Genomic DNA, 16,416 nt, shown 5'->3' with positions numbered 1-16,416 from the left:
TTTGGTATTGTGTGGCCATCCCACTGTAGAACTGGGTGTTATGGTCATCCATGACTCTCAGCCAGGGGGGCTGAGAGGTGTCAGCAAGCAAGGGTTTGTCTGGGTTCTGCTTGGGATACAGGAACTGAAAGATTTCAAAGTGATTCAGGAGGGAAGATGAGATCTCCAGTCCTGGGTCCAGGGTTTAGCAGTCACCAGCACCCGATGATTGCACAAGTGTGCACAGCCCTTAAGGAAAGGATGCTGAATAGAGGAATTCACTCCTGCTGGGAAATAGGAACAGACCGTGTTCAGGGGTCAGGAGAACTCCCCCAGAAGTCAAAGTGGAGTCAGGTGGTGTGTGTGCTGGAGGCACACGAAGATAGCCTGGGAGGACTGGTGAGGCTAGGAGAGCCAACAGCCCAGTGGCGTAACAACCGGGGGGGTATTGAATGGAAGTTCTGCTGACTGACCCCTGTGAGGGTATCCAAGGTGCATGTGTGAACTTTTGTTTGAATAAAAGTGGGGTACCAGGCCCTTACACAGAAGATATTGCGAGTGGACTGCATCCTTAAGGCTGGGTTCACACCTGGGCGTTTTTCAGCACTGATTGAAGCACTGAAAAACGCTCAGCAAGTGAAATCCCATTAATCCCTTTGGGCATGGTTCCCACCTGGGCGTATTTCAGCCCGTGGAAACGTGCTGAAAAACGCCCTATGCCCAAACAAGTACAGGAGCTTCTTTGGGGCGTTTCTCCGCGCGTATCCGTTGGTATTCCCGAGTGTGGCTCGGGGTTAACAAAGCGGTAACCCCGAGCCACACTCGGGAATACAGCGTAGGACTTACCTTGTCCGCGATCCCCGCTGTGTCCTCCGGCCGCTGTTGACTTCCAGGTTCCGGTCCTTGCGAGCGGCCGCGTCGCAGGGGGGCGGAAACCGGGGGGAAGTTTGAAAGTTTTTTTAAAAAAAGATAGAGAACATAAAGGAAAAAACAAAAAACATACCGCCAGGGAGGTATAAAAACTAGCGTTGAACGCGCGTTGCACTGAACAAAAAAACATGCTAAATAACTAGCAGAAAAAACGCACCTATGGTTCGCCGAGGTGTGAACCCAGACAAGGCCTAATCCGCTAACTTCCCCAAACATCACAAGCTACAAAATACATTTCAGTTTTACAGTTTGATGTTTTCTTTAGGAAACAGACACACAACATGAGTTGAAAAGCCTCTTCCCTGCCAGCATGCGGTAGAGGAGGACATTTGCTCTCTGTGCAGAAGCCATGATCTCTCTGCAGAGGTCGACACACCTCTTGCTGAGTCGGACCTGAAGCTCTTCAATGCTCATGCTCCCTGCTGATTGGAGAGCTCTATCCGTGACCTGCCAGTAGGCATGTGGAGCCTCTGCAGAAGGACCACCGCTTCCATGCTTGGACCCTTCTCTGCAGCTTGCTGACAGCAGAAATTATTTGTGTCTGGCTTTCTAAAGAAAACAAAGCATTAAAGTTTAAAACACCTTTTTGTGTTACATTGCATCTGAAATGTATTTAGGTGAGTTGAGCTTTAAGTAAAAATCGGGCTACACTTGTGTTTGGAGTTTACGTCTGCAGATCGTACCTGCTCCAACCGAATATTGGAGGTGCACACCAGCATGCTGCCCAAGTCCAAGAGAATACTATTCCACCAATAGCCAGTTTTCCATCAAACTTAATGTTCCCAAATGGTTTGCATACAACAAACCATCTTTCCCAAGCGATTACTGTTAATGACCAAAGTCCAGTGATACCTGTAGAAAGAGCAACAATTTGAACACGGGTCTATAAAATAATAATGTTAACAATTCATTTGCCCCAAAGGCAGTATCCTCTTTAATGGGGTTGTGAAATACTGAATAGCAGTTTTTTTTTATTTGTGACCTATCCTTAGGTGTCAGTAGAAGACCATTGGGAGGTATACAACAGCCTTGGGAAAAGCAGAAATTCATTTTTCCTGCAATGTATAATTCTTTTGGTTAATTATTTTGCCAAAAGATTTCTGTCCCATCAGGTCCTGAGAATTACACAGCCCCATCCCACAGCAAAACCAGGGGGATGACACCACTTGCAGTTTAAAGGACAACTATAGTTTTAGCACTCCGCTGAGTGAAGCCCACCTGGTAGAATACTAACCTTTCTCCCGCAATCTTCACTGTGCAGTTCTGCCCTAAGCTGAAAGGGAAATACTCCAGCCGGGTCCACTTCCTGCATCATAGACACATTCATTCCTGTGGATGAGCCTTACTTATGGCAGTTTCCAGCCATCCAGTGAAGTATGACTCGTCCAAAGGAGTGAGAAGCTTAGTAGGAGGAGGTCCTGGCCAGGAATCGTTTCCTGGCCAGGACCTGGCAGGATCACGCTATAAAAATGTCTGAATTGGAGAGGATATTAAGAATTCTATGGGGAGAGGGGAAGTTCACTTTAAGGAGAACTATGAGGTGAGTGATTCTCACTCATCCTCATAGTTCGAGCCGACGTGTGACAATGAGACTGTCACACATCAGCTCAATAGATCGGGAAGTGAGCGAGCACATACCGTCGCTCGCTCACTTCTCGATCATGTCCCTGCAGAGAGCTGTGACTGTCACTCATGGCTCCCTGCAGGGATTCCCCCCCCCTCCCCGCTCCGATCCTCCAGCACTGACTGGTGGAACGGACTGGGGAGGGGGGCGGGTACAGCTGGCTCTGCCTCTAGATCGGCAGAGCCAGCTGTCACTCACGCAGCTGGGTGGATCTCGGCAGCATTGTCGCGATCCGTCCCGGCTGCGCCGGTCTCAGTATACTGCGAACTGTAGCTCGCGGTATACTGAGCTTTGGGTCACGGGAGGACGCTAGTATATGTCTTCCCGTGACCCTTAGGAGAGCTATGGGGAAAAGCACTTACACCATAGTTCTCCTTTTAAGTACAATTGTTCTTTCTCCAAACCCAGCCTTCGTAGTGGATAGTGTAAGGGCAGCAGGAGACTGATGTAGTTTATGTGCCCATTTTACTGTCTCCACCTGTCGGCATGCTCCTTGTCAAAACATTTGCATGTAGCACACCTGATTGCCTCCCAGTGCTGTCCCTCCCTCTCCTAGTGTGAGTGCTGCTGTACAGGGATTGCAAGAGGATGATAGCAAGCCAGTTGCTGGTACTTACACTGGCTGCATTTAAAATAAATAAATTGAATGATGTATTAATAAAAAATTTAAAAAACTGCATAAATTTGTGTCTGTTCTAGCTGCACCGGAGTTCAGCTCTAATATTAAGCATGACCCATGACAATGGAATTTGGGGTGTTCTATCAAAACCTCCGACTTGTCAAGCTCTCCAACTGGGCACGTCATATCCGGTGACTGCCAGTAAATGTACAGCAGATGGAGCTAGTGCGCATGGGCAGAAAAATCCTTGTCGAACTGTCTAACTATTGCCACTGCGCCTGCGCGGCTAGCGGCTCATCGGATTCTATAACCTAGTACAAAACCTTATATTTGTCCTTGGTTATAGAAGCCGATAGCTGTGCAGGCCCAGTGGCAACTGTGGTTGCAGAAAGAATCATGTGGCCGCGCAGGCGCTGTAACATAATATAACCTTTGACTAGGTTATAGAATCCGATGAGGCAATAGCAGCTGCCCTTGCGCAGCTATCAGCTTCTATAACCTAGGACAAATATAACTGTAGTAGTTTATAGAAGTGGATAGCCGCGCAGGCGCTGTGGCAATAGTTAGACAGTTCGGCAAGGATTTCCTGGCCATGCGCACTAACACCATCTGCTGCAGATCTCATACTGGCAGTCACCGGATGTGACGTCACCAGTTGGAGAGGTCGACAAGTTGGAACTTTCCATAGAACAGGGGCATGTTTGGTAATCAAGAATGAAAGCATTAAAGTAGCAGGTCCTTATTTCCTGGAAGAAAACAAAATTGACCCCCATGGCCCTCTGTCAATAGCATGGATTACCATCAAAATCTTTTTGTTTCCAGAAAATGGTGCAATTTGTTCATAAAATGATAATTAGTTTATGCTATATGGCCATTTTACATACAATGCATAGGGAACATTCCTCTGTATATCTGATGTTTAAACTGCGAAGCTGACAATCCAATTTGGTATTTTTTTAAGTTTGCAAACACCAAATTTATAAAGAAATACTAATACAATCAAGTAATGCAGCTGGTCACTTCACCAAGCAATGCACCACCTTATACAGAGTGAAGACTTACCACATACTGAAACAGTGTACCCTTCCATCACACAGAGGGGATGGCCAAGGATGAAGTAGCCAAAAATTTGGTTGATGACACTGATGGTGCTGGCAATGACAGTCTCCCCAAGGTCAGCAATAGCCAGGTTGACCAAGATCCAGTTCAGAGGGTGTCGAAGCTTCTTAAATTTAAATGTAGCTACTAAAACAAGCCCATTGGTGAAAACAGACGCTGAAACTACAAATATCATCCAGAGTGTGGTGACGTTGTAGACCCATCTTGGTGCAATGTGATAATTTGGACCTTCAAAGGGACCTGAGAATGATAAAGAAAAGAGTTTCATGTGATAAGACCCTACAACTACAACTCCCAGCATTTTACCATTTGGACATTTGCTGACAGCCAAGAAGACGATCCTGAGTAACTGGATACTACCCTATTCCCCCACGATCACTACCTTTTGTTCTCTCCTACTCTGCTTAAAGGAGAACTATGAGGTGAGTGCTTTTCACTCACCTCATAGTTCTAGCCGACCTGTGACAATGAGACTGTCACAGGTCGGCTCAGTAGATCGGGAAGTGAGCGAACACATACTGGCATTCGCTCACTTCTCGATCCTGTGGCAGGGGAGGGGCTGGATTCCCCCCTCCATGCTCCGAGCCTCCAGCGCTGACTGGCGGAACCGGCGGGGGAGGGGGGCGGGTACAGCTGGCTCTGCCTCTAGGTAGGCAGAGCCAGCTGTCACTCACGCAGCTGGGCGGATCCAGACATAATTGTCGGGATCTGTTTCAGCTGTGTCGTCTCAGTATACCGTGAGCTGTAGATCGCGGTATACTGAGCCTAGGGTGACGGGAGGACGCTAGTTTCTGTCCTCCCGTTACCCTTAGGAGAACTATGGGGAAAAGCCCTGACCCCATAGTTCTCCTTTAATGATGCTAGATAAACTAGATACTAGAGTTAATCAGGCACGTACCCAGAAATTCTTTGACGCTTGGACATCTTTTATTACGACAGAGTTGTCGCTAGACCAATTTAAAGTTTTGATGTCTATATTCCAACACTTCAAATGGTTTCTTGAGGCCAAATTGACTGGTACTTTATATGGTTTAGATGTCCTTTGACTTACTTATCCTATGCCCCATTCAAACATTTTATACTTATACTCCTGTGTCCTGCAAATCCCCCCCACACCTTTCATCATTTTTGCTTCTGGTTTTCCCTTGTACATCAATATGTATCATCTCGTACCTCGAGATCCGGATGTAGATCCTGGGGACATTGTTATCCTATTGTGTTCTTTTTTTCTTTTTATATACCGGTTTGGTGATACTGCTTGCATATCTCCCAACATACCTACTCTAGTAACCAAATGTTGTTGGCAGTAACTTTTGATGATATGGTGGATGTTAATACTTCACTTTCGCCAGTATTTATCCATATATGCATTACTTTACTTTTAATAAAAATTATACATTCTTAAAAAATTATATATATATATATATATATCGAATGCTAGGTACAACTTAATGCAGGAACTCCCTCAAATCCAAGTGCTGCTTGTTGTGTCCATTGATTTGACTGATGGCACATTTAAAAAAAAAAATTTCTCCAACCAAAAAAAACTGGTTTTACTGGAAGAAAATTAGGAATTCTGCGAACATTATATTCCACAGCTCCACTTTGTAGCTGTGCAGCATTAAAAATGTCCCAAATCTTTTTACTTTCTTGGTCTCTGCATTGCCTGCATTGCCCTCACTTGCTGAGTGCCAAAAGATTTCCTGCAGAATGGGGCTGAACACACAATGAAACAGATGGCAGCATTAGCATAAGCAGTAAGTGCCAGAGGTCATCAGGGGAGAGACAGACCGTGAAGATTAAGAGACTTATCCAATAAAGAAAAGTATAATGCTCAAAGTGCGGCAGCTCCTAGTAACCAATCAAAGATCATCTTCACTTGGCCTAACTGCTCTACAGTGATGAAAAGTGCTATGGTTAATTGCAGCTTGTACCCCATTATTTTTTTGCACTCGTTTTGTAAAGGTCAGTAACCCAAACTGAGATTTGTGTTTTTTATTGGATGTTGGACAGTCAAACCATGATCCTTTTATCAGTCGTTTTATCTCTTTGGCACTCCATTGGTGAGATCTTTACACCTGCTGTGACTATTATAAGAGGTCCCCACTCTCCCTGATAGATTTTTATTCATTTTATATTATGGAAAATGCAACAGAAGTAGCTGAAACACAAAACAACAGTAGATAGGAACACCGCAAACTCCCAAGGAGCAGGAAACGGGTTCAAGAATTAGGGCAAGAGTTCTCACTGTCCAAGTACCCAACACATATAAAAGCTAGGGGCTGATTCAGCCCACCAGGCACCACTTATAAATGAAACCTCACTTTCGAATAAACAGATTTGATATTATGGAGAATACAACAGAAGTAGCTGAAACATACAATGTGGGCAGAAACAATAAAAATTCCCAAGGAGCAGGAAACAGATTCAAGAATGCAGGCAAGAGATGTCACTGTCTGAGTACCCAACACATATAAGCCAGGGGGCTGACTAACCTTTTTACTAGGGATGCACCGATACCAAGTACAAGTTCAGATACTTTGAGCTCCAAGACTAGACTAGGAGGCAGCTGTCATTTGTAAGGAGCACACGGAGCTCCCTGGATTTGTACATCTCTGTTTTAATGTATGATTTTGTTTTTATAAATATAAATAAAGGGATGCACAGATACCAGTTTTGCGAGTACGAGTACTGATACTTGCCCAAGTACTTACAAGTACAAGTGCTGATACATTTTTGTTTATTGTCATGTGTCTGTATTGTTTTTCTAAAACCATACAGACTAATGATTTCAGGACAGTGGTGGAGCACCAGAGCCAGGTCCCAGCTGCAACGTAGTTCTCATGAAAATGCCAAGTATCACCAAGTATCGGCACTGGTATCTGAAAAGTATCGTTGCATCCCTACTTTTTATATCAACCAATTATTATTAAATTCTTGAAAGTATAATGCTGACCAGTGCTCATATGTAGGGCAATTGTCTGGTCATTTCAACAGAGTTCATGCAGATTTCGAACTGATCAAGGTAACTTACTACCAAAAAAAAAGTGTTTTTGATTGTTTCATGGATTGGATAGAAAACATTGCTGGTAATTCGCCTTGATCCAATTCAAGTGTTTTTGCACTCAAAACCTGGCTAAAATAAATTAAAATGTCCTGAAGATTGTAATGGGTAGCCTGGCATAACAGTGGAAATATTTGTATTCCAGTAACATTCAACTAAAGTAGTTTGTTCTCTCATAGTTTATAAGTTCTTCAATGTAAAAGACACCTATGCAGGAAAATAAATTATAAGTTACTGCACAAAACACAAAGCTGGCCAAACACCTTACAACCATCGCACGACTTTCGTTGTGCGATGGTTGTAAGGTCATTAAAATTTTGCACGACCTGCCCATCTTGGACAGGCAGATCGTACTTTTGATCATCGCAAGCCCTCCACGCTGAGGGGAGGGCTTGCCGATGATTGCAATACTGAGCGGGCAGTGAGCGCTTGCGGCTTTCGTCTTCCGCGCATGCTACCAACCCGCCGAAAATCGTACGATTTTCGGCAGGTTTTCCAGCGTGCTAAGAAGACGAAAGTAGTGCGACCTTACAGTAGATGCGGTCGCACGCTGCCCATACACCTGCCGATCGCGGGATCACCCGCTATTATCGTATGATAATCGGCAAGTGTATGGGCACCTTAACACTGAGGTGTTGATTTACTAAAGGCAAATAGGCTGCTCACTGAGTGTGAGTGAGGTGAAGCTCTGCTGACTTTCATCATCCAATCATGTGCAAAATATATAATTTATTTTTATTTTCCTCGCACATGAGTGGGTGTTTTTTGAAAAGTGAATTTTCACCTCATTCACTAAACTAATTCCAATTCCAAAATGAAAATTCTCTTGCAAAACAAACCGCCAATTTGCCTTTTAGTAAAATCAACCCCTTAGTGTACAATACCCTTGAATTTACAATTTTGGGATGTTTAGCATAAAGAATCAATGTCTGCAGGAATAAGAGAAAATACTTGGCAATGTAAAAGTAGAGGTTTCAGTATTATAACAGTGAAAGGTCACAGATCTCAGAACTGTCTATGTTAAATTGCTATAAGGCTGCCCACAGAAATACGTTGGTAGTTGGCTCTGCATGCACTACCAGGCAGTGGCATCATATTCTGCTAGACAGGACCTTCCTACTCATGTGAATAAAACACAAAACGTACAAACAGCGCTCTTGTACTGATGATAAGGGGGTGAACAATGTATGACCCTAGATCGTGTGCAGCCCTAGAACCCAGGAGGAGTGCCTGTGTATCTGAAAACTTGAACCAAAAAAAATCGAAAAGGGCGCAACGCTAGGTGGGCTAACTGACCGGGTCGGGAGACCCAGGGAAAATGACAGGAGAATGGTGTAACAATGGGTGCACTGGGCAAAAAACCTCACTGCCTTTCCACCCCGCCACTACCCTCCTCCCATCACAGACCCGACTGATAGCTGACAACTCTCAGCCCACGGCACCCGTACACTACCCCAGCCTGCGCTGACAGTGACTGAGCAGCACGAGCCGCAGCCGCGGTCACAGCAGCTCTGCCTGCTCCTGACACCGCTGATTCTTTCCCACACCACTCAGCCCCTGGACTCACACAGCGGGCCACGGACTGAGTCCCCATTCCGGTGGTTGCTCCTTTTTTCCCCCCCTTTTTCCTCCTCGCCCACAGCCTCCCCTCCCCGTGTGGATGCACATTCCCTGGCTCACCAGTTCCAGGCAGATACCACGGATGACCCGATCCTTTGCACTGGCCGTCCATCCTCTGGTCCCGCGAAACGAAATGTAAGTGCTTATTCCTTTTCCTCAGCTATCCTCCGTTTTTTTGCCCAGTGCACCCATTGTTACACCATTCTCCTGTCATTTTCCCTGGGTCTCCCGACCCGGTCAGTTAGCCCACCTAGCGTTGCGCCCTTTTCGATTTTTTTTTGGTTCAAGTTTTCACCTACTCATGTGAATGGAGAGTAGAAGGATAGCCAGCTTGCATGCTGGAAAATTTCTGCCAGTCAGCCACTGCTTGTAGAAAAGACAAGGTCATTGGCCCTTCATCATGCTGCAATGGCATGTAAGGTGTGCCAAGTGGCCTCTTATGTAATGAGGTATTAGGGTTTGGGAGGCCACTTAAGCACAACTTAAATACTATCCCAGCTTGACTAATCAGGGCATTTGAGCATCTGTAGGGTTTACAGATAAACAGAAGAATGTATTCTTCCATGTTTTACATAAAAACATGTTTACTTGCCATACGAGTAAGCATGGCTTTGGGTTTAATATTGAAAACTGTGTTTTCTGAAAGCTGATGAACGCTGTTTATACAGAATTCCCCCCCAAAAAATTTTCTAGGTTTTCTTGTTATATGCAAGGAGCTTCTTTTGTTCCCATTCAGGTAATTCCCTTGATTTCTTAACCTCTAAACACCAGTTTCTTAACCAGTGGTAACTGTAGCTCAGGGACTACTTCTGTTTTAATATCAGCTTAACAGTTTCAGCAAGCTCTGTTATAATAAAAGCTGATATTTGAAGTTCTAGCTGAGCCTCAGGCAAACATTTGACATTAAAGTACATTCATTGTTTCAAGGGGTTTGTAGGTCTATTCACCCAGCCGTGTTATTCATACAATTCCTATCACATTGTACAGTCAGGCAGGTGACACGCTTACTCCTCGTTCAGCTAATGTTACCTCTCTGCCTTCATCTTGCTTAATGGACCGTTATTCAGAATCGGAAACCTTTTGTTCATGGAACAGGGAGTTGATCCGTAAACAACACAGCAGAACCAAGAAATGTGTTCTTCCTGACTGCAGTGTGACTCACAAGATTGGGCTGAACAGGATTACAATGATTACAGAGCCTTTTGACAGGTAAAACAGCAGCCATATATGTACGTAGGCTGTTTTTCTGGAAAATCCATGAATACATACAAATGTAAAAGGGTTACAAAAAAGAAATCCATCATCGTAATGCGGGCACTAGAGAAAAGCAAGCCTCCAACTGGAAGTGCTTTTAAATAGTTTTTGTATAAGGCGATACGAAGCTCAGTAAAGCTGCAAAGCAATGCTCTAACTTCCCATTTTACAAATCCCTGCTCAAGAGTTGTCTAAAAAGTGACTTCAGGGTGCTCATATCTATCTTGATTTATAATGACCAAGAAAGGTTGAGTGCCCAAATAAAGAACCAGGAATATAATAGTGTAGCAATATCCTAGAAAGAAGATTAGATGTCCTAAGTGAAAGGAAGATATAGGGAACAGAACATCATTTACTTGCATCAAACCAACTACATTACCAATAGAGTAAGCAAGCAACTCTGTGCATATGGGCAAAATACATGCTCCCATTGCAGACCTTTTAAAGGACGGAGTAGCACTTGATGCAGAAAATAGTGCCAAAAGACCAGCTTATTGGATCGCTGAAAGTAACTGCATGTAAGTTACTAACAGGTATAGTATGCTTGGTCCTTCCAAGTATCTCTGTACACCAAGAAATGGACATAATGTAACACAGAAAAGATTTGCTTGCCAATAAAATGCAGGTTTCTTAATTCAGTTATCATCTTAGTTGGGAGTCACTCTGATCGCAATCATCTAACTGCTTTATAAGTAGTTGCATTATGTGACTGTCTGTCTGCAAGTCTAACATTTATAATTGTAATATCCAGATTTGACGTAAGTAATACTTCATCACAAAGAGAAACTGTAGTGGGTTTAAGGATGTAACACTGATATCTAAATACTGCAAAGTTACAAAGTTACCTGGTGACAATCGTAGTTCTAAGATATACATAGAAAGGAGCCGATAGACATTAGAGAACTTTTCAGACAAAAAAAATATTGTAGCTAATATAAGTAGCTGATCTAAACAGACTGACCTCTGCCCAACAATCAATCTTTAAAGGTGGTTTTTATTGGATGCTCGCCTTGGAGCGATGCATGTTTACAATAGACCCATTGTGTGACCTCTGCATGTACAAACTTTTTAAGCATAATATTTTTAAAATATCAAGTGTTGCTGCACTTCAGAGGTGTATGTTTAAAGAGGGGCAGCACAGTGGCATAGTGCTTAGCGCTTCTGCCTTGCAGCACTGGGGGGTCCGCGGTTCAAGTCGCGGCCAGGTCACTATCTGCAAGGAGTTTGCATGTTCTCCCTGTGCCTGCGTGGGTTTCCTCCGGATACTTCAGTCCCCCCCACACACACACTCCAAAGACATGCTGGTAGGTTAATTGGCTCCTCTCTAAGTTGGCCCTCTATATATGCATGTGGGATAGGGACCCTAGATTGTAAGCTGCTTGAGGGTAGGGAATGATGTGAATGTGCAACTAAGTAAAGTGCTGTGTAAATTGTCAGCGCTATATAAATACCTGTAATAAATAAATAAAAATAGACTGACAATATTGGCAGATATTTGTTTTTTTTTCTGTTTATGGAGGTATCAGCTCTACAATACATTATCCAAATAATTAGTTGTCCAGTAGACATCTGATCTTTCTCTTATGTCTACAACTACCTTTTAGTTCTCTGCTGCCACTGCTCACCCATTACTCACCCCGAGTGTTGTTGCTGTTTGTATATGTGAAAACACTACTTCTTGTGGTTTCTTCATCATCAGGCTTCCTCCGAGCAGCAAATACAGCTTCATTCCATGTTGCAGCCATAACCTGTATGTCCCTCTGCCACCAGACTGACACCTCTGGTATGAGCTACCCCTGATTCCTTCCCACCTCCTCTCCCTTTCTCCCACACAATCTTGCTTTCTACTCAAGGCTGTCACTTGGATGGGTAATTTGTTGACCTCTCTCCAGTTATATACTGGGCTGAGATGGATTAGAGTAGACACCCACAGCCGAGCTCAAACCACCTTAAACTTTTTATCTCTTAATTGGAGCAGGAGTTTTAACTTCACCCCTCCTCTCCACAGTCAATCTTTCTGGCTGCTTGCTGTGGTTTTACGTCACTTGATCAGGTTAAGGTTGACTTTTCTGGACACTTTGGGTGACAGGATAAGAGCTTGCTTAAATGAAAGACTGAGAAGGAGGGGAAAGGCTTGGCCTTTTCTTAGCCACCAAATCCAATCTCATCTTCTCCATGTCTTACAATTTGCTAATACCTTCACTTTGTGAAATTAGGGTCACTGTGTTAATTATAGGAAGTGAAAATTGTGTATAAAATAAAGATCAGCTATAACATTAGTGGGTGTGTGCTGGAAAACAGGAAGAGAGCAAAGGTTTCACACCCCAATATATATCTATATTAACAAATCGCATTGTCATGATTGAGAAACTGGTCAATAAATAAACATGATGTGATGGTAGTACAGTACATTACAGTAGTCTTGTACAGTAGTCTTGATTATTCAATCATGAAAATGCAATTTGTATTTTTAAACTACTTTTGTGAACAATAAACTATATTTTTTACATAATATCGGGAGAGCACAAGAGTTTCTTAAAAGCTCAGTGTATTGTGAATGAATGCTGAACTTTACACTCTGATCCCTGTAGACTATGTATCTTCTCAGAACATTGAACATTATTGTATGTTTCTTGATAAGCAAACAGGACATTATCTTATTTCAGAGAAAGTTTGGGAGGCTCTATTATCTGTAATGTGGTTGGACTTCACCTTGATCTTTCGGAAGTTTTGATAAAACCACAAATGGACTTCAAGTAAGAAGAGGCTAGACTACGGATTTATCCTGGGCAGTGATGCTGGCCTCTTTGAGTTGGGATTATGGCTTTAAGATGAGCAGATATAATGTGAAGCCTAGTTGGGTGGCCTACATACACCAAAAATAGGCCTCTGTTTAAGTCACTGTATCTGTGTTGGAAGAACTCAGGGCATCCTACTAGATATTTATACGAATGTTCCAAGGGTTCCTTGACCAGTGAGACTTCAACATGGTCACATATTATAATGTTCTCAGGCATTAGGTCCATCTAAACATTAATCATTACTGAGTTTGCCAATTCCAATATACAAATATGAAGCAAACCTATGCCTGTAAAAGAAAAAAAATTACATTGTCCCAGCATGTCATATCTAATATGTGGGACACTCTCAAAAACTGGAGTGCTTTGTTTTGCAAACAGTGGTCAGCTCCTAGGGTCATTGACTGGCCCACCCTTTGTTTCTGTATTCCTGGGTCTCATTATTGGCTGATGAGGCATCACAGTAAGGGGGGCAAATTGTAAGACACAGGAGGAGCCAGCGACCACAGAAGCTAGACACTATTTGCATATAGAGGCACCCTGGTATTTAAGCCTCTATAGGTGCACTACAGAGTTCTATGTACGATTTACAGGTATATGTATCTGCTATAGAAAGAAAGTACCCCCTGACACACGCAAACACTGCAAAGCAACAACAATAAAAATGAATAAATGCGTTTTAAATCGGTAAGATCAAATTATTCTATTAACTTAATCAGTTAAGGACTTTGTCCCTCCCCCGTTGCTGATCCATCCACCTTTTCTTACCGGCAAATCCCAGCTGTCTGTTTCATTCAATTGCAAATCAAAGGAGTGACATTTGATCTGCATATGATGTTTGTTAAAGCTAATTTTATGATTAATAAATAGTTGTTTTCATTTTAATTTGTTAGCTTTTATTTTTCTGCTGTTTCTTTAATTTACTTATTTATATTATTCTATAATTTTTAACCATTAATATTTCAAAAAAAGTTTTTGTTTTACTTCTGTGTATTTTTTCTTTAAAACAATCTGCAAAAAAAAGTCTGTATTTCATTTGAAAATAACTTTTTTTAAAGTAGTATTAAACTCAAACAAATATACATTGTCAAGCAAATTTTCTTCTTTATATTTTTGCCCAAACACTTACAGTCCTCATTTTTTCAAACCGATCAAACTCTCTCAGCTCCGCTTCTCTGACCTTCCTCTCCAGTACAAGACCACAAGAGATATCGGTCTCCATCAGCTGTACATCTACTAGCTTGGAAAAGGGAGAAGAGGGGAGCAATGAACTAGGGGGTGGCTTGATTTGCTGTGTGTTTGTGGAGACGCACACAGCTTACTAGCGCACACAAGAGTGGTTCTAGGACCCTGCAAGGGAAAGGAGACACCGTAAAACATGATATCAGGACCAGTGCTCAGGGGACCAGTTGATTCTGCAGGAAGCTAAAACTTTTAAACATCAAGGAGCAGCGTCCATTGTAAGTGATTTAAGCAGCATTTGAAATAGCTTAAAAACTTTACGATTTTAATATCACTTTAAGGTTTGCCAGAAACATAATCAGTGTCCATATACAGAAGACAAATTAAAAAATAACATTTACTTTTTATCGACATTAGTATCTTTTTTGTATTTATTTTTAATTAACACTGTCCAAAGTAGTAGTGTGTTTAGTTTTATGTGTTTACGTCTATAGATCACATGAATACATTTTTTAAAGTGATGGGTTTTTTTTTGTTTTGTTTTTTTTTAAATCGCCAAAAGAAAGCTCTCTTTGGCCAAAAAAAAAGATGCTGTATAAAAAGGTGATGTTCTCATTCTCTTAATCTAAATGAACAAAATGCCCATGTGTCACCTGAGAAATGTAAGTACACTCCTACACTTACCACCATTTCAAACTCATGAAATTAGAGTTGATGTTGTTCTAGATTAGGTGCTAATGTTTAGAACCTCCTTAGGGAGTATGCAGGTGGAACCTGTCTTATTTACAACTCAGATATCTGGGGCCTGGTGTTCTCTTTCCTCTCGTCAGTCAAAGATAGCATTTCCTAGCATTTTCCTAGAGAAGATCCTCAAACTAACGATGAAGTATGGTGGTCAAAATGTTACTGTTTGGGGATCCAAGGGGGTGGAGCCTGCTCAAGATGGCGCTGAGCAGTGAGTAGCTGAGACATCCACGAGCTCCCTCCCAAGCCGGGTGAATAGGAACCCACAATAGCAGAGCACTGTTGCCGATTAAGCCGGCCTGCTGACCCGGTACTTTGACTTGGCGGGGGTGACGGGACCGAGGAGTCTGTACTCACGATTAAGCGATGGGGGGCAGGAGAGCCCAGAAGAAAGACGCCACGAAAGGCCCCCGAGCAGGAGCAATCAGACGGCTCTGGGCGCCGGAACCAACGTCACAGGGATGCAGCGCACGGGAAGGAGGAGAGGTTGCACAGTCAGCTGACGAGGCGCCGTCCCCAGGACACCGCGGAGACCGAACAGCAGGAGACACGGATGGACGACTCAGCTCACCAGCATTCTCGGGGACCTCGGACGATTCCCACCAAGGTACTGCACTATCGCTACATACATTAGCCCAATCCCTACCCACAAAAGAAGACCTTACTAAGTTACTGGGACACATGGAAGCCTCAATTAAAGCAGACCTGACCACAATTAGAACTGAGATGTCCCAAGTACTAAAAAGGGTAGACACGGAAGAAAGGCTAGATGTGCACACCAAAGTGATTCAGGAACTGCAGGACCAGTGCAGGTACATGGAGAAGGGTATGAGAATGATAGCATATAAAGCTGAGGATCAGGAAAATAGAAATCGACGGAATAACCTGAGACTCAGAGGCATCCCTGAAACCGTTGGTGACCGGGAATTGGCAGATACAATTATAGAGACTTTTAATGACATGCTTAAACGCCCCAGGACTACAGAGATCATTTTTGATAGAGTTCACAGAATAAGGCGCCCCATAGCAAGCGGAGGAGAGAACCCCAGGGATGTAATAGTACGGTTCCATTACTATGCGGATAAAGCACAAATTACGGAAAGCATGAAAAACGCATAGATGGTTATGGACGGGGTCAATATCCGGACATATGTAGACTTGGCACCAGAGACTCTGGCATGCAGGAGAGCGCTTAATTCCTTCACCCAACTGAGCGGGATTTCACATATTACTCCCAGTGGCATAGTTCATACTCCAGACTGGACTGGACAATGTTGGATCACGTGGCAATTGAATCGGCAGAATCTGCAAACATTCTCCCCATGACGATTTCAGATCATGCCCCTGTAGAATTAACGTTGAAAAATAATATCTCGTGGGGGAAACAATATAACTGGAAACTGAACGACTCTTTGTTACATGATCAGGCTGTGGTCCAGGAAATTGGGGTGCTTCTGGAGAACTATTTCCAAGAGAATAACAC

At 43.2% G+C, this 16,416-nt stretch overlaps 1 protein-coding gene across 1 annotated transcript in view; it reads right to left on the bottom strand.

The window, feature by feature from the left end:
- Positions 1-11,989, bottom strand: part of OPN1LW (opsin 1 (cone pigments), long-wave-sensitive) — a 16,542-nt gene extending 4,553 nt beyond the window's left edge. Inside the window, exons 1-3 of the mRNA XM_018560714.1 lie at positions 11,846-11,989; positions 4,215-4,511; positions 1,593-1,761 (exon numbers count right to left, since the gene is read on the bottom strand). Coding sequence (XP_018416216.1) covers positions 1,593-1,761; positions 4,215-4,511; positions 11,846-11,954 — 575 coding nt within the window. The 5' untranslated portion in view covers positions 11,955-11,989. The remainder of the gene's footprint in view (positions 1-1,592; positions 1,762-4,214; positions 4,512-11,845) is intronic.
- Between the last annotated feature and the right edge of the window lie 4,427 nt (positions 11,990-16,416).

Source organism: Nanorana parkeri, unplaced genomic scaffold (genome assembly GCF_000935625.1).
Source record: "Nanorana parkeri isolate BGI_ZX_2015 unplaced genomic scaffold, ASM93562v1 scaffold475, whole genome shotgun sequence".
Lineage (NCBI taxonomy): Eukaryota > Metazoa > Chordata > Amphibia > Anura > Dicroglossidae > Nanorana > Nanorana parkeri.
Note: the sequence above shows the minus strand (reverse complement) of the source record. Positions and strands in the feature narration are given on the sequence as shown.